Genomic DNA, 20,682 nt, shown 5'->3' with positions numbered 1-20,682 from the left:
TGACAAGATGAATGTGATCCAAGCGCTCTTGCTCCTGCCTCACCCCCTCGAATGAAACCCAGATCCAGGGAGAGAGACCTGACGGCTGTGGCTTCAGAGATCCCCACCTGCTCTTGGGCCCGGGAGAGCGTCTTGATTTTCAGTCTAAAGGAGAAGGGAGAGTGTCTCCAAAGGAAAATCAATATCCTGTTATCCAAAAAGAGTCAGGCCAGCAGAACAAAAGCCGTCCATCCCGGTGACTCATTGTTTCCCTTTAGAAAGTACTGTAAGGAAATCCGCCTCAATCCTTCACTCGAATCCTGTGTGCCGGAGAGTGGATGCCCTCTTCCTATGTCCTCATTAGCAGCCCCTCTAAGAAACGCTACCCTTGCGCAGGTCTATAGAAAATCAAGCTCAGTGTGCCAGTTCACTTTAATTTCCATTCCTCAAAATGCCCATCTCAGATTCCTGTCTCACTGGGTTAAATGATGTGAAACGCTCTCCTTGAGGAGAGGGGATGGGCTGCCAGCCGCGGGGATCGGAAGAGCCTCCAACTTTCGCTAATGTTGACCCCAAGCCCATCTTCCCACATCTCAGGGAAGAGCGGCAATCCCATTTGCGCTCCATTTTATCTGTTTTATGGGATGTTTGCCCTTTTTTTTAATCGTCCTAATGGGGTGCTCGAAGCTTACCCCTATGATGCTTTTGTTTAAGGGGAAGCACTTGTTGCAGTGAACGCTGCATTTATTTTTACTTCCCCCAGCCCCGTTCATCTATTTAACATGCGTGGGGTCACTTCAGAACCATACATTAAAATGGCCAATGATCTCCAAACACTGAAGGCAAAGAATTTTTTTTTTCATTAGGGACAATAGGCAATTAACTTACTCTTTTCAGCCTAAGATCTATGAAAAATGACGAGGACGTCTCCCAGGTTGTATCAGATAGGACTGCGATTATCTGTGAGTAAGAGAACAAAAGAAAAAAAGGTTTGAATAAGCAACATCTTAGTCTTCTCTCCAAACATGTTTGGAGGGAGAGGTCCAAGGTGGGTGTGACGATGCATCGAGCATCCAGGTTCTTCTCTGTGGGGCTCAGTCATTGTGCCAGTTTCCTGAGGCTGCTGTCACACTGCCCCGCAAACTAGGTGGCTTCAAACAACAGAAATCTCTTCTCACACTGTTCTGGAGGCCAGAGCTCCAAAGTCACGGTGTTGGCAGGGCCACACTCCCGCTGAGGGCTCCTGGGGAGAGTCCTGCCCTCCTCTTCCGGATTGTGGTGGCTCTTGGCATCCTTGACCTTCCTCAGCCTATGGACGCCTCACTCCCATCTCTGCCTCCGTCTTCACAGAGCGTCTTCCCTGCGTCTGTGTTTTCTCTTCTTATGAGGACACCAGACATTGGATCAGGGCCCACCCTTCTCCAGTATGACCTCATTTAACTTATCTAATTATATCTGCAAGGACCCTATTTCCAAATAAGGTCATACTCTGAGGTTCCAAGTGGACATGAATTTGGGGGCGACACTGTTCACTCCAGTGCAGTCATTGCTCATGTTTCTGTATTTATCAAACGCTTGGAGAGAACTTACTAGGCACCAAGGAGTGTTACAAACACTCCACAATTATTAACTCACCTAAACCTAGGGCAAACACAAGAGGTGGGCACCAGCAATAGCCTCGTTTTACAGTTGAGAAAAATTAGGCAACCGGTTTTAAGTACTTTGCCCGAGGTCACCCAGTGGGTTGTGTCAAAGGTGAGATGTGAATCTGGAAGTCCCCCAAGAGATTCCTGCTCTTAACCACCGTGCCATGCGGAAACACATGGCTGTTAACTGCACGCTCTCACCTTTGGGGTGCAAGATAGAGCTCCAACTCTTGCACCAGCTGTGCATGGTGGGCAGGAGGAAAGGGAAAATGCAAAACAACCTTCAGAATCTGCTTTTTTCACAAACTTTTTTTGAAACTTCACCAAGAGACTTCCATTTATATCTCATGGACCAGAACTGTGTCACAGATTAAGGGCAGCCAAAAAATGCAATAATTTTAGCTGGGCATCTTACAGCCTTAAACAAAATTGGCGTTTTGTAGGAAGGCAGAAAAGCAGAATGGATGTCAGGTGAACAAGAAACTCTCTTAACACAGAGATCAACTTCTGGATGTTTTAGAAGGCCCCCAGTGTAATGTTTTGCTGGATCCACTATCGTCCTCTCCTCTGCTTTAAAATTAATTTTCAAGGGTGAATATGAATAAATGACTGTGCTCAGATGCAAAGCAGAAGATCAGGATGCTGGAAGCATGAAGAAGTTTAAAACAAACAAACACTGTAACTCTGTTCCAGTCTGTCAGACTCCCGTGGCATAAATCACTTCACAGCTATGTTGCAGCAGACTGTCCACGCCCTGTGCATTTCCCTCCTCTCCAACTGCAGCAGAGTGCTCCAGACCAGTGCCAAGCGCCACTGTTGTCAGGAGGTTTTTTTGAAGCTGTAGAAGGCTGCTTTGCCCAGACCTGCCAGGGAATGGTCAGCCCCCAGGACAGCTCTCAGAAGTTGGTGTGTAAATACCCCAGCTACCTCGACCCTCAGTGGAACTAATTTTAGGTGTGTATTTTACATAATTTCCCTTCAGGGAAATGTATCATAATATATTTCAACATATTGAACTATATAAAGTATATGATGTATTTCGTAAAACAGGCCAGTCCCTGCAGGGTTAAGCTCCAGATGACCTCTGTGTAGCTGGCATAACATACACACTTACTGGCTGCCTCTTCTTCTCTGTATCGCTTCCTCACTCCTCTACTGAAGTTTCCTGAGCCTCTCAAATAAATTGCCGTTGAATCCTTGTTCCAGGATCTATTTCTGGGTAGGAACCAAACTAAGATGCGGGTCATCATTCCTCCAGCAAAACGGAGACAGTTACCTTTTCCTTACAATAGATGGTGAGGTGTTAGATCCCAGGAAAAGTATCTGTGGCCTCACTTACAAGGTTGTCTCTTTTCTCAATACCACAGTCAGCTTCTCCTCTGCTTTTCTCGCTCCTCCTAGCCTCCGGAAGTCCTCCACTTCTGCTGTGGGGCTGTCGATCTCCAGGAGGGCCTTACTGGTGTGCACAGAATGTCCTGGTGGCAGAAAGGGAGCATGGCGGAACCAGTAAGAACTGAGACAGAACCCTCTCAAGAGACTCCTGCCCTTCTTTCCCAGGCCCTGAGGGGCTGTGAGAAGGTGGACCTATGGCAATAAGGCAGCTGAGCTTTCAAGGACTTGATGAGGCCCAATACTCAGAGCAGTTGTAGGTCACAACTCAACCCAAGACCAGGCTGTGCAGGGGCTCCCACCATCGTCCACCTCTTGTCTAGAGACTTCTGTGAGCCCTCCATATACCATCCACCTCCTGGAGAAAGCAAAGCTAGCAAGAGAGAAGGCTCTGGCAGCAAAGAATTGGAAATGCAGAGAAGGCAGGGAAATGCCAAGCCTAAGAGCTTGGTCACTCATCCTCACCGAGATCCTGTCGGCAGAATATTCTGTTCAGATAGGAAAACACCCCAACATATGGGCTTGCAGCTGCTCATCAGTTATTCCCAGTGCCATTCCTCGTGACGCTAACCTACATGTTCAGATGCGTTAAAGGCCTTTTGAGTTTGTTGTTGAAGGGGAGATGCTCTTTACTTCTGCACCACAGATATGCAAAATTCCTTCCCCTGAAACTGGCGGCAAAGCCAGGATGCTGATCCCCACCCCACCCCCAGTCTGTTCTCTCCTTTGAGATGAGCCAGTTTGGACCAACGAGTTAAAGAGCGTTTTTCCACTTCTTCCCAAAGTGTGGACTCTTCCTTCTCATCTCCACCCTATGGGGCAGGAAAGTATGCGTGGCCTCTTCCTCCCCAGGGGCAGCAGGAAGTAGCACCATTTTCTGACTTTGCCCCTTCATTCTTTTACTATGTTTGTGCTCAAAATAAAATCGAATCAGGCTGGGAACCACAGAGGAAAAAAAAAAAGCCAAATGCATAGGTAACGGGGCATTTGGAGGCCTATGCATATTCAGACTGTCTAAGGCATGGTCTTTGAAATTCAGGAACATTTCAAGCTGGAGTCTTGTCTTTTAGAATTAAAGTAATGAAAAAAAATATATAGTTTCATATCTAAGGGCTAAGCCAAGTGAGCTAATTATAAGACGAACCTAGTCCTATAAAGGAGATCTTATATAAGAAATATAAATATAAAGTATAAAGTTAACATAAGGAAAACAGTTATGTAATTTTAGGATGATAAACTTCTACTCCTTCTCCTGGCGTGCTACTGAACAGGCGTTTGTGACTTCACATGAAAATCAAATTAACACGAATCTTTGCAAGCCTCGAAGAGATGGGAGCCCCCTCACCAGCTCCCAGCGCCCATCCAGATGTCTGTTGTTGCTCCACTGAAGACAGACCAGACAAGTTCAGACGCAGAGAAGCAGCTCAGCGTGGGGCCGACGCGACACCTCTCAGGGACTCGACGGGCATGTGGCGGATGGGAATTGAGCTCGGTCATAGGCTAGAACTCAGCAGCCTCGCTATGCAGAGACTGCAGGTTATAGGGGGACCTTGATCCTCCTGTGATTAGAGGAGACAGTCCCTGCAGAGAGGAATGAGGGCCACTTCCTCATTCTTGGGGCTCAGTTTTCTCCTTCTGAAGAATGGGCTCATACGATCTCTCAGGACTCTGCCAGTTACAAACCACAGGAATTCTCTACGAGTAACTGCCCTGGGGAGAGGTGCAGAGAAAAGACTGCTGCTCAGTGTCTGGGAAAAGCAGCCAGAGGCATCCGGGCGCCAAGAAGAAGGGGTTCAGGCAGAGAGTGCTGAGACGCGAGGGCACGCAGGCCATGGTGTGGGTTCCGCTCCCTCCCCGTTGAGTCCTTGCTCATGCCCTCCACAAATCCCCACCGTTTGTCCTAGCTCATCGCCGTGTGAGGTCCTGTGAGCAGGAAGCAGGTACAGCCCCGCAGAGCTTGCAGTCTGGAAGAGGACTGAACACCTAGAAGTAAAAATAAAATGGCACCTGTGTCGGGTGCCACCAGGGAGACTTCGTGCCTTTCTTTCCTGGGCTCCCAGGGCTGTGACGTTCTCAGCTGGGAAAGCCAGTAGTGAGGGCAAGCAGGCTTGTTGTGCATGGGTGTGTCACATCGATGCGGCTGAGAGAGTGTCATTGGACCCGTCATAGCATTCCAGACATGATGAAGCCTAGAAAATCGGCAGGGAGTGAGAGGAAGCCAGAGCGACAGAGTACAGGGGGTGAGGCATCTCTCCCAGCCTCTGCAGGCCCCTGTCACATTCTACATAAGGGGGGACTACTAATCTATGCTTCTGGTATGGCACCTCGCTCCTCTGCCAACAGTTGACTGCTTGCATTGGAATCATTTTGTGTGAGTTTAGACCTATTGGAATGGCTAACACATGGACTGGGGAGCTGGACTTCCCAGGTTCAAAGCCCCCCTTCACCACCTCCTTGGGCTGTGTGACCTTGAACAAGTCACAAAACCTCTCTGTGCCATCTACAAAATGGAGAGAAGACGAATGCCTGTTGGGATGCTGTGAGAATTAACTGATCAGTATTTGTGAAGCACTGAGAACAGTTCCTGGTGCATAGTGGGGTTTGTCAAACACAGTGTTAATAAATTTGCCCCTGCCCCCTCCGCATACAATGCCTCCCCATCATATTCTTGCTGCGGAGTCTGGGTGATGACCGTGGCCCCTCGGCTGGTGCTGCGTGCCAGGCTTTCTGAGCCTGATGCAGGGCTGGGTTGTTTGCAGGGAGGCTGGGAAGGGTGTCTGCATGATGGAAGGGATGTGATGGAGGGTGTGTTTGCTCTTCCAGGAGGCGGAAATCCTGAACACAGCCATCCTCACGGGGAAGACGGTGGCCGTTCCGGTGAAGGTGGTCTCTGTGGAGGAGGACGGCACCGTGACGGATCTGCTGAAGTCTGTGGAATGCAGATCGTCTGATGAAGACGTAATTAAGGCAAGTGGACACCTTCCTGTCCCCACAGAAATCTGCTGTCAGGTCAGCATCAGTGTTCATTGACCAGCAGGTCCTCTGGGTCCCACAGGAGCCCCCATCCTGTTCTGGTTATTCTGCCACTTCTGTCAGGAGATCTCACTGCACAGAAATAGACCAGGAGGGAAGCTGCCCTGGGAACAATTCTGGTCAATAACACACCTTTTATTGTTGTTTCTGTCCCGTCCTTTCCTTGTTTTTCTTGCTTTCCTCACACCTGCTGCCAAGAATCACCTCCCTACATGCACCTAATCCTTGTCTCAGGCTCTGCTTTCAAGTGACTCCAAATTAAGATAGTGGTACAGAGGTGAGAAATCATGGGATGTTTGGAAAACTACCATAGCTCAGCATGGCTTGAATATAGGAAGATTGTTGTTCATGATAATTCCAAAAATAGTAACTCCCTTTTATGGAGCATCTGCTGTGTGCCAGTCAAGGTGACAGTCTGGACCTTCTGAGACAGGTAAGATCCTCATTTGAAAAACGAGGAAACGGAGGCTCAGTTCACTAGTCAAAGATCACGTGCTAGCATGCAACGAGATGTAGTTGGAGAGGTAAGTCTAACTCAGATGCTGGACAGCCGTGAATGCCAGTTTAAGGAGTTTAATTTGATCCTGCAAATGGAAGGATCATCATTGTAAGAATTTAAGCAGTGGGGAGACTGGACTACTTTGTTATTTCGCTAAACAAGCATTTATTGAGAGCCTACTTTTTGCCATGGAGAAGTGTGAAAGATGGGTCAGAGCAAGAGACCGCTGAGCCTGGTCCGGCTCCGTCCATGTTGTTCCTACTTTTTAAGATCCAGTTGAAGATGTGCTTCCTCCTTCAAGTCGACTGTGACAACTCTGCCCGGTGTTGCTATTTCTTATCGCTGAATTCATATGCAGTTCAATCTGGTTGTCATTTATTGCGTACCCTCTGTAGCCAGGGCCCGGGGTGAGCACTAAGGAAACCGCGACGGTGAACCCACGGAAGAGAAGATCTCAGAAACACACACACTCGAGGGAGGTCTATTGCTTACATTTTTTTTAGCTTCAGGTTTGCAACATTGTGTGCGTAATTTTATACTCTAGAAAGTCTCTTTGCTGGTTATATATTATGAATTAGTTATGTTATCCATCTGAGTTTCTTCCTGGTTGTACAGCTTTATGAAACACTGCTGATTCCGATAGTGGACTTTATGCTTTGCCTCTCCAGCTTTCATTTGCCCTTCTTCTGATAACAATAACCTGATTTTCTCTAGAAAATTCCTCCATATCCTTGCACTAAATCCATGCAGTGTAATGGTATTGTCTCTGCCTCAGCGTCCAGTGGCCATGTGACTCAGGGTGGCCCATCAAAGCCTTGCATCCCTCTGGACACTGTCATTAGCTCACGGAGAGACCCGGTGTCCAATCCCAGCCAAGGGGATGCAATCTTCAGACTTTGGCTGGAACTCTGTCTAGAGACATATTTTCTTTCCTTTTGTTCTTTTTTTTTTCTTAAAGATTGGCACCTGAGCTAACACCTGTTGCCAATCTTCCTTTTTTTTTCTGCTGCTTTTTTCTCCCCAAATTCCCCCAGTACATAGTTGTATATTTTAGTTGTGGGTACTTCTAGTTGTGGGATGTGGGATGCCGCCTCAGCGTGGCCTAACGAGCAGTGCCATGTCCGCGCCCAGGATCCGAACCCTGGGCCACTGAAGTGCAGTGTGTGAACTTAACCACTCGGCCACGGGGCCGGCCCCCCTATTGTTCTGTTCTTGTTCATTACCCTTGGGAGGATATACTGGAGTTTCTAGGTACCATCTTGAGAAAAGAGCCTGCCAGAGAAGGAAACACAGCAGAGGAAACCAGAACCAGTAGGCAGAACAAGCCAGTCCCTGTGACACTGCTCAGAGCTGGAATCCTGGCAGATCACCGGGACCTTTCCTAAGTGTGAGCCCATGGTCTCCTTTGTGCAAAGCAATGTGAGTTAGATTGACAACACCAGTCACCAAGGAAGGCCTTGCTTATGTTTTTGCCCTAAAATCTGGAATGACGTGAGTGCTCCTGGGACTCATGAAATCACCCTCAGAAATACAGTGGACTGAGGGAAAATGGAACCCCTCACGACGGCAGTCTCACGTCAATCCACAGGCTCCACAGCCTGATGCACAACTTACAAATCAAAGCCCACAGCCCACATGCTGTCACTGTGCCGTGCTGTGAATCTCGGGTGTTGAGAGAGTCACTTGGTGTGTGTGATATTTTGGTGTCATTTGGAGGCCCTGGAGATAGAAAGCCAAGGCGTCCTTGGAGATGCATCTCGACCACCTGTGCGGGCTCCTGGACAATCTCTTGGCAGCAGGCTGTCTCCCTTTAAAGCCCTGGTCCTTTTACTTATATTTGCTTTCTCTTCCCTCCCCAGCCGGAGGCCCAATAAGCGCCTGTTCTCCCCCAGCCCTATCCAGTCCTTCCCTCGGGAAATGCACTGGAAAACTCATTCGCGCTGAATTGTAAATTATGCGAAGACATGTTACCTTGTGCCTCCCAAGGATGCTGAGTTTTAAGAGGCAACAGCCCCCCAATGGGTGCATTTCAGATGTTAGCAATAATAGCAGTTAATTTTTAAAGGTTGGAAGTAACAGGATACCCCACCCACCCTGATGTAAATTTTAAAAAAGTTGTTGGCTGAGACAGTTGAAAAGTCGAGAGTCAGGTTAGCTTAAGGGGGTTTTATTCAGAACTTCAAAAGACGCCCTGAGAACATTCTCTCTCTCCCTCTCCGCCCCGCCCCCAACCTGTAGACACTCTTTCTTCTGTATGAGTTTCCTTCTCACAGAGGGTGCCCTTGTGGGAGCAAGACAGATGTCTCAGAACTGCCCCCAATCCACCAGGAAGTAACGCATACCTTCTAGGCCCGGTCTATATAAATCCTGGGATGTCCTCTGATGGGGCCTGTTTAGGTCACCTCCTTGTCCTTGAGCCAAGCCAAGGCACCCTAACAGACTGCTTTTCCAAAGCCTAAATGGGCCCAAAGCACACGCACTGGAGGAGGAGGCGGCTGGGGAGGGCCAGATTCTTAAGCTCTCCCGCAGAGGAGGGCAGTGGGTTCTCAGCAGCGGAAGCAGCAACACCGCCTACAGCCATGTAGGACTGGGTGAGCTGTGTGGGTTTGGGACCTTTAAGAACCCCCAAAACAGCCCTCTGGGCAGCTGCTCCATCGCAAAGAGCTTGTAGGCTGCATGGTGTCAACTGTGCACATACATCTGGTGTTAGTTTTTCTTATCATAGCACTCATATTTGGACCCCATATAGTGGGGTTCCTCCCCTAGGAATGACTTCCTAATGTCAAAATCTTTTAATGCTTGATTAAGAATGAATGTTTTAGTTTATAGAAAACAATATTTCTCTTCCCCATACAGAGACCCATCTTTTAGATTCCACGTCTTCATCTACATCCATCTGTTTCTAATATACAATGCATCTTCTCAGAATTCTCGGTGGGTCACCTGACTCCTGATACAGGTTAAATGTAGGGAGAAGTATTACACCAGTAATAATAACAGAAATAGCAGTGTTTTAATCTGTGTCAGGTGCTCATTACATGGCAGGCAAGCATTTACTTCTTGAATCCTCACAATGACCCCATGAAATAGGTGTTTTTTTTTTTTATTGAGTTCATAATAGTTTACATCATTGTGAAATTTCAATTGTACATTATTTCTTGTCTGTCACCATAGAAGTGCCCCCCTCACCCCCTGTGCCCACCCCACACCCCGCTTCCTCTGGTAACCACTGAACTGTTTTCTTTGTCCGTGTGTTTGTATTCCACATATGAGTGAAATCATCTGGTGTTTGTCTTTCTCAGTCTGGCTTATTTTGCTTAGCGTAATTCCCTCCAGGTCCTTCCATGTTGTTGCAAATGGGATGAATTTGTGTTTTTTAATGGCTCAGTAGTATTCCTTTGTATATATCTATATACCACATCTTCTTTATCCAATCATCAGTCAATGGGCACTTGGATTGTTTCCATGTCTTGGTTATTGTGAATAGAGCTGCAATGAACATAGGGGTGCATATGCTACTTTGGATTGTTGGTTTCAAATGGTTTGGGTAGACACCCAGTAGTGGGATAGCTGGGTCATATGGTAGTTCTATTTTTAGTATTTTGAGGAATCTCCATACTGTTTTCCATAGTGGCTGCACCAGTTTGCATTCCCACCAGCAGTGTATGAGGGTTCCCTTTTCTCCACATCCTCTCCGACACTTGTTGTTTTCCGTCTTGGTAGTTATAGCCATTCTGACTGGTGTAAGGTGATATCTCATTGTAGTTTTGCTTTGCATTTCCCCAATGATTAGTGATGTTGAGCATATTTTCATGTGTCTGTTAGTCATCTGTATATCTTTCTTAGAAAAATGTCTGTTCATATCCTCTGCCCATTTTTTGGTTGGGTTGTTTGGTTTTTTGTTGTTGAGTTGTATGAGTTCTTTATATACTTTGGAGATCAACCCCTTGTCTGATAAATGATTCGCAAATATCTTCTCCCAGTTTGTGGGTTGTCTTTCCATTTTGTTCATGGTTTCCTTTGCTTTGCAGAAGCTTTTTGGTGTGGTGTAGTCCCATTTGTTAACTTTTTGTTTTGTTTCCCTTAGTACACATGGTATTCGAAAAGATGCTGCTAAGACCAATGTCAAAGAGTGTACTGCCTATATTTTCTTCTAGGATTTTTATGGTTTGAGGTCTCACATTCAAATCTTTAATCCATTTAGAGTTAATTTTTGTGTATGGTGCAAGATAATGGTCTACTTTCATTCTTTTGCATGTGGCTGCCCAGTTTTCCCAGCACCATTTATTGAGGAGACTTTCCTTTCTCCATTGCATGTTCTCAGCTCCTTTGTCAGATTAACTGTCCATAAATGTGTAGTTTTATTTCTGAGCTTTCAATTTTGGTCCATTAATCGGTTTGTCTATTTTTGTGTCAGTACCATGCTATTTTGATTACTATAGCTTTGTAGTATGTTTTGAAGTCACAGATTGTGATGCCTCCAGCTTTGTTCTTTTTTCTCAGGTTTGCTTTGTCTATCCGGGGTCTTTTGTTGTTCCATATAAATTTTTGAATTCCTTGTTCTATTTCTGTGAAGAATGTCATTGGGATTCTGATTGGGATTGCATTGAATCTATAGATTGCTTTAGGTAGTATGGACATTTTAACTATGTTTATTCTTCCTATCCATGTGCATGTAATGTCTTTCCACTTCTTTGTGTCTTCTTCAATTTCTTTCAGTAACGTTTTGTAGTTTTCAGTGTACAGATCTTTCACCTCTTTGGTTAAGTTTATTCCTAGGTATTTTATTCTTTTTGTTGCCATTGTGAATGGGATTGTATTCTTGATTTCTTTTTCTTCTAGTTCATTGTTAGTGTATAGGAATGCAACTGATTTTTTTAAAATTGATTTTGTATCCTGCAACTTTACTGTATTATTGATTATTTCTAATAGTTTTCTGGTGGATTCCTTAGAGTTTTATATAGAGAGAATCATATCATCTGCAAATAACAAGAGTTTCATTTCTTCCTTTCCAATTTGGATTCCTTTTATTTCTTTTTCCTGCCTAATTGCTCTGGCCAATGCCTCCATTACTATGTTGAATAGGAGTGATGAGAGTGGGCACCTTGTGTTGTTCCTGTTCTCAGGGGGATGGTTTTTCAGTTTTTCCTCATTGAGTATGATGTTGGCTGTGGGTTTGTCATACATGGCCTTTATTGTGTTGAGATACTTTCCTTCAATACCCATTTTATTGAGAGTTTTTATCGTAAAAGGGTGTTGGATCTTGTCAAGTGATTTCTCTGCATCTACTGAAATGATCTTGTGATTCTTATTCCTCATTTTGTTAATGTGGTGTATCACACTGATTGATTTGTGGATGTTGAACCATCCCTGCATCCCTGGAATAGATCCCACCTGATCGTGGTGTACGATCCTTTTAATGTATTGCTGTACTCGGTTTGCCAATATTTTGTTGAGGATTTCTGCATCTAAGTTCATCAGTGATATTGGCCTGTAGTTTTCCTTCTTCATGTTGTCCTTGTCAGGATGTTGTCCTATCAGGGTGATTTGGCCTCATAGACTATGTTAGGAAGTGTTCCATCTTCTTCAATTTTTTGGAATAGTTTGAGAAGGATAGGTACTAAATCTTCTTTGAATGTTTGGTAGAATTCTCCAGAGAAGCCATCTGGTCCTGGACTTTTGCTTTTTGGGAGGTTTTTGATTACTGTTTCAATCTCTGTACTTGTGATTTGTCTATTCAGATTCTCTATTTTTTCTCAATTCAGTTTCGGGAGGTTGTATGAGTGTAGGAATTCATCCATTTCTTCTAGGTTATCGAATTTGTGGGCGTATAGTTTTTCATAGTAGTCTCTTATAATCCTTTGTATTTCTGCAGTATCTGTTGTAATTTCTCCTTTTGCATTTCTAATTTTATTTAGTGGAGGCTTCTCTCTTTTTTTCCTGATGTGTCTGGCTAAGGGTTTGTCAGTTTTGTTTAGCCTCTCAAAGAATCAGCTCTTAGTTTCATTAATCCTTTCTACTGTTTTTTAAGTCTTTATTTCTGCTCTGAATTTTATTATTTCCCTCCTTCTGCTGACTTTGGGCTTTGTCTGTTCTTCTTTTTCTAGCTCTGGTAGGTGCACTTTAAGATTACTTCTCTGAAATTTTTCTTGCTTGTTGAGGTGGGCCTCTATTGCTATGAATTTCCCTCTTATGACTACTTTTGCTGCACCCCGTAATAGTTGGTATGTTGTATTTTCATTTAATTTGTCTCCAGGTATTTTTTAATTTCCCCTTTGATTTCTTCAATGACCCGATGGTTGTTCAATAGCATGTTGTTTAGTCTCCACATATTTCTGACTTTCCCAGTTTTGTTCTTGTGGTTGATTTCTAGCTTCATATCATTGTGGTCAGAAAAGATGGTTGAGATGATTTCAATCTTCTTAAATTTATTGAAGCTTGACTTGTTACCCAATATATGGTCTATCTTTGAGAATGTTCCATGGGCACTTGAGAAGAATGTATATTCTGCTGTTTTTGGATGGAATGCTCTCTATATATCTATTGAAGTCCATCTGGTCAAGTGTTTCATTTAAATCTACTATTTCCTTGTTGACCTTTTGTCTGGATGATCAGTCCATTGAAGTAAGTGGGGTGTTGAGGTCCCCTACTATTATTGTGTTGCTTTTAATTTTTCCCTTTAGGTCTGTTAATAGTTGCTTTGTGTACTTTGGTGCCCCTGTGTTAAGTGCATGTATATTAATAAGTGCTATGTCCTCTTGGTAGAATGTCCGTTTTATCATTAAATATTGCCCTTCTTTGTCTCTCGTTGTCTTTTTTAACTTGAAGTCTGCTTTGTCTGATAAAAGTATGGCAATACCTGTTTTCTTTTGTCGGCCATTAGCTTGGAGTATTGTCTTCCATCCCTTCACTCTAAGCCTGTGTTTGTCTTTGGAGCTGAGGTGCATTTCCTGGAGGCAGCATATTGTTGGGTCTTGTTTTTCAATCCATCCAGCCACTCTGTGTCTTTTGATTGGAGAATTCAGTCCATTTACATTTAGAGTGATTATCAATATGTGAGGACTTATGCTGCCATTTTACCTCTTGTTTTCTGGTTGTTCTATGTTTCTCTTTGCATTTCTGACTGCCGTTTCATTCTGGTGGTTTTCTAAGAGGGATTTCTCACTTCTCTCTCTTTTTGTGAATTGTGGCTCTGCTCTAGTTTTTTGTTTAGTGGTTAACATGAGGATTGTATGAAAGATATTAGAGATGAGATAGTCCATTTTCTTATAGCCTCTTAGCTCCATTAACCTAAACAAGTTCCTTCCCTTTCCTCTCCCCTTCTGAGTACTTGCTGTTACAGATTGTCCTGTTTTTAATTTTGTGCATTTGTGGCTAAGTTGAAGTGTTTATCATTACTTTTGATGCTTTCTTTCACTTTCTCTTTTAAGTTATAATTGAGCCTTTGCCTCCCTTTTCTGGTAGAGAACTGAAGGTTTCTGATCATGTCTGTCTACTTATCTCCTTGCTCAGAGCTTTGTAGACCTTTGCCTTTTTGTTGCCAGTGTGAGGGCATCTTTAATTATTTCTTGTAGGGGAGGTCTGATGGTGATGAACTCCCTCAGCTTTTGCTTATCTGGGAAAGCTTTTATTTCTCCATCATATCTGAAGGAAAGTTTCTCTGGATAGAATATTCTTGGCTGAAAGTTTTTGTCTTTCAGTATTTTGAATATATCATTCCATTGTCTCCTAGCCTGTAGGGTTTCTGCCGAGAAATCCTCTGAAAGCCTGATAGGGTTTCCTTTGTAGTTTATTTTCTTCTGCCTTGCTGCTCCTAATATTTATTTTTTATCTTTAACATTCACCATTTTTACTATTATATGCCTTGGAGAACTTCTTTTAGCATTGATGAAGTTGGGCATTTGATTGGCTTAATTTATCTGTAAATCTGAAACCATCCCCAGGTTTGGGAAGTTCTCAGCAGATACTTCTTTGAACAAGCTCTCTGCTCCTTTCTCCATCTCTTCTTCTGGTTTACTTATAATCCTTAGGTTGCTTTTTCTAATTGAGTCGGATATTTCTCGAAGAATTCCCTCGTTTTTTTAAAATCTTAGTTCTGTCTCCTCCTCCACCTGTAGAATTTCTACATTTTTATCATCTAGAAGACTAATTCTTTTCTCCATAAGCTCAGGTTTATTTCTTAATGATTCTAGATTATTTTTTATTTCTCTAATTGTGTTTTTCATATCCCGAATTTCTGCTTGATTTTTTTTTATAGTTTCAATCTCTTTGGTGAAGAGATTCATTTTATTGCTGAACTCCTTGAATTGTCTTTCTGTGTTTTCTTGTAAGTCATTGAGTTTTCTTATGATGGCTACTTTGCATTCTCTGTCATTTAGGTTGTATATTTCTGTGTCTTCAGTGTTGGATTCTGGAGAGTTGTCATTTTCTTTCTGGTCTAAATTGTTGCTGCAGTTTCTTATGGTATTTGATGAACCAATCTTTTTGTTGGGGCATTTGTGGTGTTCTTAGGATGCAGATTCCCCCTGTTACCACTGGGGGGAAGCACAAGCAGTGTTTCTGGCCCCACCCCATCTGCTGGAAGCTGTGGGGGTATATGGGTGCTTGCCCCAGCCTGGGGTGTGTTCAGGTGTTTGTGTGGACTGTGCTTGGTGGAGTAGGGGGCCTTCCTCGCTGAGCTAGGGCCACTCTTTAGTGCCTCAGGAGCACTCTGAGCTCTCCCTCCCCACCAGAAAGTGATCACCACTGGGCTAAAAGCTGTTGTTGCCTCTTCCCACAGCTGCCAGGACACTTTCCCTCTTTGGGGGCTCAGCAACGCTATGAGTGTTCATGCATGGGCCTGGGGAGTGTTTGCCCCAGTGTGTAGATCTGTTGCGGTCTCTGTTTATGGTCTGCAGGGCTGCTGTGCGTGGCAGACAGGGCTTCCTTGCTGGGACACGAGCTAGAGCTGCTACTTGGCAGCACAGGGGCATGGTGGGCTCCCCCTCCCCACCAGGAAAGTGAACCTGAGTGGGCTCAAAGCTGCCACGCCTTTTCCCACAGCTGCCCACGTTCCCTCTTTGGGGACTCAGCAGCACTGTGAGCACTCATGTGCACACCTGGGGAGCATTTGGCCCAGCATGTAGATCTGCTGTGGTCTCTGTTTATGGTCCCTGGGGCCACTGTGCTTGGTGGGTGGGGCTTCCTCACTGGGACCTGAGCTATGGCTGCTCCTTGGTGGGACAGGGCCATGGTGGGCTCCCTCTCCCTTACAGGAGAGCAAACATGAGTGTGGGCTAAGGGTTACCGCTACCTCCTCCTATGGTCACCCCAGTGCATGTTCCCACTTTTCATGCACTTTTCCCAGGCTGGAAAGCATTTTTGTGCATGCACAGGGCTACTGGGGGAGAGCAGAGTGTGCTTACCTATCTCTGCCCCTCCCCGGGGGGCCAGTCCATCCACCCTTAGGTTTATAGCTGCATGTGTCTCCCAAGCATCCTGTCATGCTCTGTGGGCTTCCTCTGTTGGTAAGTGAATGTCCACTTAGTTGTAGTTCAAAAGGGGGAGAGACGAAGGGAACAGCTCACTCCGCCATGTTGCTGATGTCCTAAAAATTTTTTCGAAATAGGTATTATTTTTATCCATATTTTTCAGATAAGTAAATTGAGGCACTGAGAGGTTTTTTTAATTGTACAAAATACATAGAACATAAACTTTACCATCTTAACCATTTCTAAGCGTACAATTCAGTAGTGTTGAGTATATTAACACTGTTGTGAAACCAATCTCCAGAATTCTTTTCATCTTGCAAAACTGAGACTCTGTACCCATTAAACACTAACTCCCCTTTCTCCCCTTCTCCCAGCCCCTGGTAGCCTCTATTCTATTTTCTGTGTCATGAATTTGACTACTCTAGGTGTCTCATACGAGTGGAATCACACAGTATTTGTCTTTTTGTAACTGGCTTATTTCACTCAGCATACTGTCCTCAATGTCTATCCATGTTGTAGCCTGTGTCAGAATTACCTTCCTTTTAAAGGCTGAATCATATTCCATTGTATGTATAGGCCCCATTTTGTTTATTCATTCATCCACTGATGGACACTTGGGTTACTTCCACCTTTGCCTGTTGTGAATAATGCTGCCCTGAATGCAGAGAGTTTTGACACATTGTCAGAAACCAAGACTCATGGTACCCATTTCCAAGACTTGATTCATTTTTGCCTCTGTCACTCATCTTTCAGAACAGAGGTTGGCAACCTATGCCCTGCCATGGGAACAAGTTTGGAATGCTCATTCATGTGTTATTGTCCATGGCTGCTTTTGCACTGCTGTGGCAGAGTTGAGTAGTTGTGAGAGAGATTGTATGGCTTGCAAAGCCAGAAATACTTATCATCCATTTTGTCACAGAAAAAGTGTGCCATTCTCTGCTTGAGGACTCTAAGCAGGCCTTTCCTCCATAGGCCACTATTTACATGGCACACTGAGACCCTACACACCCAGCCAGAATAACTCTCCATGCACAGACACTTGCAATCCTTCCCATGAGACTTCACGTCATTGCGTTAAGTGTTAACCTCTCCCAGCACTCCTTTGTTAAAGGGAACATACTTCTGAGAGAGAGTGTATATCAGTTCCTGGAAATTTTGTCAGAGTGAACTGCTTAGATCACTTTCCTCTTTGATAGGCAAAATCAGGACAAGCTGAGATTCTGTCTCCTGGAAAAATGAGGAGAAATGGGTCAGAGATGGAAGCCAGCCTTGCGCTCCATCCTGAGTTAGTCTCAAACAGCATCAGCAAATGTACCTCGCACAAGATATTCCTCGCCAGCACCACACCCACGACAGACATCACCAGTCGAGTACAGCACTTCTCTCTGTTGAGCTCAGACATTGGCCTGGCAATCCTTCTCGACACTGTCAATCATGGACATAAGAGATGAAACCTGTTTGTCATCTTAGACCTAGATAGAAACCATATAACCTCTCCCATGTGACCCCCAATGATATAGAATTTACGTTAAGGAGCTTGGAGAACATTTAGACCAGGGATCACAAACCCAGAAGAATACCAGAACTGGGAGATAACTTAAATTAGGAACTATGATAGGGAGTAGGGGAGACTGCAACAAAGTGAGGTGCACACGTCCCCACTAAAGGAGCAGCCAATGCTGCATCTACAGGACTATTGCTGTACAAAAAGGGTACAAGCTGCCTACACGTTTGGGCGCATGTGTCAATTTGCCTGGATTTAAAATCCTGGCTCTGATCTTTTTTATAAATGAGAACCAGAGCTAGATACACTCTGTTCCTCAGTTTCTTATAAAATGAATGTAACAGTCTTATGACAAATTCGATTCTGCAGTGTGTTGGGAAATTAATCTATTAGAGTCACTTCAATCACCCGTATAGTCATTTTGTAAGTAGGAATATGCCTCTGGCCACATGCTTAGCCTCAAGAATATCTGTACAAGTTCTTTCCAGGTTTAGTTTAGATCTGGATGGTGGGGTCCAGGTTAGGAGGTAAAACAAACTTGCCACAAGCCTCCTCACTGTGTCACTGCTTTTGGCTTTGTCCTGTACCCCCAAATCTAGTCTCAACCCAGCGGGGACCATTAGGCTTTAAAAATGGAGTCATGTCACATCGCTTCTCCACTCAAGACCCTCCCAGGGCATCCCCATCTCCCACAGAGTAAAAGATAACTTCCTTTCAATTGTCGCTGAGGCCATCGGTCTCCCCACCCCGCCTCCTGCTCCCTTGCCACCTGACATTGCCGCCTCACTCTCCCTCCAGCCACACTGCCCTCTGGACCGTCTTGGGACCTCACCTGCCACGTTATGGGCCCTCCACCAACAGCTGTGGAAAGGAAGGGTCTGATCTAAGAAGTTATCAAGTGGGCGGATGGAGAGCACCATCTTTCTTGGTCATCACATAGAGGATTCGGATGTCAGAGAGAAACCTCTGTTCCCTGGGGGAAAGTCAGCAAACCACCCAGAACAACGTTCTCCTCATTTGGGTGAGGAGACGCCTGTGCACTTGCCATACAGTGGAATTTCCCTGAACCTTCATATTAAAAAGCAAAAACACTCCAAAGATGGTGGGTGGAACTCCCTCCAGGCCCAAGGGAAGCTAAGCGGGAGTTCCGACTGATGAGGGATGTTGGGTTGATGGATAATATTCAGAGTTGTATTAAAATGGCTCTGTTAGTCTAGTTGAGCAAAGATAAAAGTGTGGTGAGAATAACATCCTGGACATAAAGGCCAGAGCCGGGGTGAGGTCGGGAGGAAAGGGATCCCCCATTGCTACTTCGTGTCATCTGTTTCCCCCATGAAGGCAGAGCTGTGACAGCTAATTAGGATTCTTTGGCAGCTTAAATGGGAACAAGAGGCCGCACGCAGAGCCTTCTCTTCCCAGACGCTGGGTCAGCAGATAGAGCAGGCAGGAGGATTCCACAGCTTCTTCCAGGCCTCTGAAGATCAAAATGACAAGAGTCAGACTTTAGAAGTCAAACAGCACACTCACGGTCAAAAGGGCTTCCATTTCAAAGGCCTTCAAGAGTAATTTTCACTCCAGGTGAGTTTTTCCTTTCTTTAGACCTTAACTCTGGGGTAAGATGTGACTGTCCTGTGCTTAGAATGTGATCATCCTCAGTTATTTATGTGTGGATACAACTGATAGATTTGGAGACATTCTAGACTCATTTCTGTATCTCTGGACTTAACCAAAGGCCTGGCGTACAGTAGTTCCTTAATAAATAATTGTTTGTTGAATGAATGAATGGCAAAAGAAACTCAACTTTGTATTAAACATTGAGAAGCGTGTAGTGAGCTATAAAGTATCCATCCTCCATTTCCTTTCCATGATGTTTCCAGTTAAATTGACTTTGTTAACACACGTACTTGGTGACTAATAGGCTGACTTAGTAAATTTGGGCTGGGGATGTATTGTTTGTTGAAGGCTCAGAAGCAGCAGCTAGGCTGACTCACCTGGAGCTGGACTCACTATGGGCCAAAGGTTTCCTGATGGCACCACCTGGTGGCAGCAGCCCAAATTGCAGGCACAGGATTCTCACACGCCCATAGGGTGAGGCTTGCTAATTAGCCTCCATTTTTGTGATGGAAAGTACTTATCTGACCTCTAGTTCTGTGACTACCAATACATTGTTAGACGAAGAGGGAAAACATACTGACAACAGGTGCATTAAGGCACGAGATATAGGCCATAAGTTATTTTAAGTCCTCTAACTAAACACACAGGCGATTAAACACCAAGCATCACGTACAGAATGCACGTATTGGCACAAAGCCATGGTATTGCTCTTTTGAAACCAAACATTAGGACAGTGGTGCCGCACGTGATGAGTTAGGAGTCAGCCCTCCATTGGTGCTAGAATGAGGCGAGCAGCCACCAGCTGGAACATCACGTTTGAGATGTATCTGAGAGTACAACATACCTGCTGTGAACAAAAGCCCGACTGACATCAGAAACGCTCATTAACAAAGGTAGCGGCAGATAATTACTATCAACCCAGCTGCATACCCCTAGCTTCTGCTTCTACAGAGTTAAAATTAATAGGAGAAAAAAAGTATGGCAAAATGTACACGTGGAACCCAAAATTAGAGATTATACACTTATCCAAAGGGCTGTTTTTATGATGTGTCTTTCAGGGTCTGGCCCTGAGAGTTTCTGTCTTATAATAGCTTGCCCGAGAATCTCAATTGTAATTTTAGGTGAGTTACAGAAGCTTCCGCTGTCTTTCCCCTGAAGAAAGATCTTTGATCCAAGAAGAGAGAGAGGAAGTACCGGGAGGTATAAGGAGTGTTTGTGACCAAGATGAAAACCAGGCTTAGGGTCCTTCCAGGTAAAGCTAGTGAAGGCCGATTTCTCACTCGGGGCAATGGTCACAGTCAAGGACGAGAATCAGTGTGGTGACAAGTCCCATATATGGACCCCTCTGTGGGCCCTCAAGTCTCTGAGCAACATTTCTCAGGACAAATCCACCAGGATGGAGGGTCTAGAGATCAATTCCAGACGAGACCCCAGCATATCTAGACACAAGTCAGGGCAGAAGGAAACAGCAGAGGCCCAGCCCGGGGTAATAGTCAGGTCTTGGTGAGGACCAGAGAGGAGCATTTCAGCCACTCTGTACACGGGACC

At 44.8% G+C, this 20,682-nt stretch overlaps 1 protein-coding gene across 2 annotated transcripts in view; it reads left to right on the top strand.

The window, feature by feature from the left end:
• The window catches only part of TMEM132D (transmembrane protein 132D), a 596,559-nt gene that overhangs the window by 488,400 nt on the left and 87,477 nt on the right, over nt 1-20,682 (top strand). For both annotated transcript variants that reach the window (XM_070275109.1, NM_001433547.1), the window contains 1 exon segment: nt 5,838-5,981. In XM_070275109.1, the coding sequence (XP_070131210.1) occupies nt 5,838-5,981 (144 nt within the window).

The sequence above is a fragment of the Equus caballus genome, chromosome 8 (genome assembly GCF_041296265.1).
Source record: "Equus caballus isolate H_3958 breed thoroughbred chromosome 8, TB-T2T, whole genome shotgun sequence".
Classification (NCBI taxonomy): domain Eukaryota; kingdom Metazoa; phylum Chordata; class Mammalia; order Perissodactyla; family Equidae; genus Equus; species Equus caballus.
This window is presented reverse-complemented; position numbering and strand designations above follow the sequence as displayed.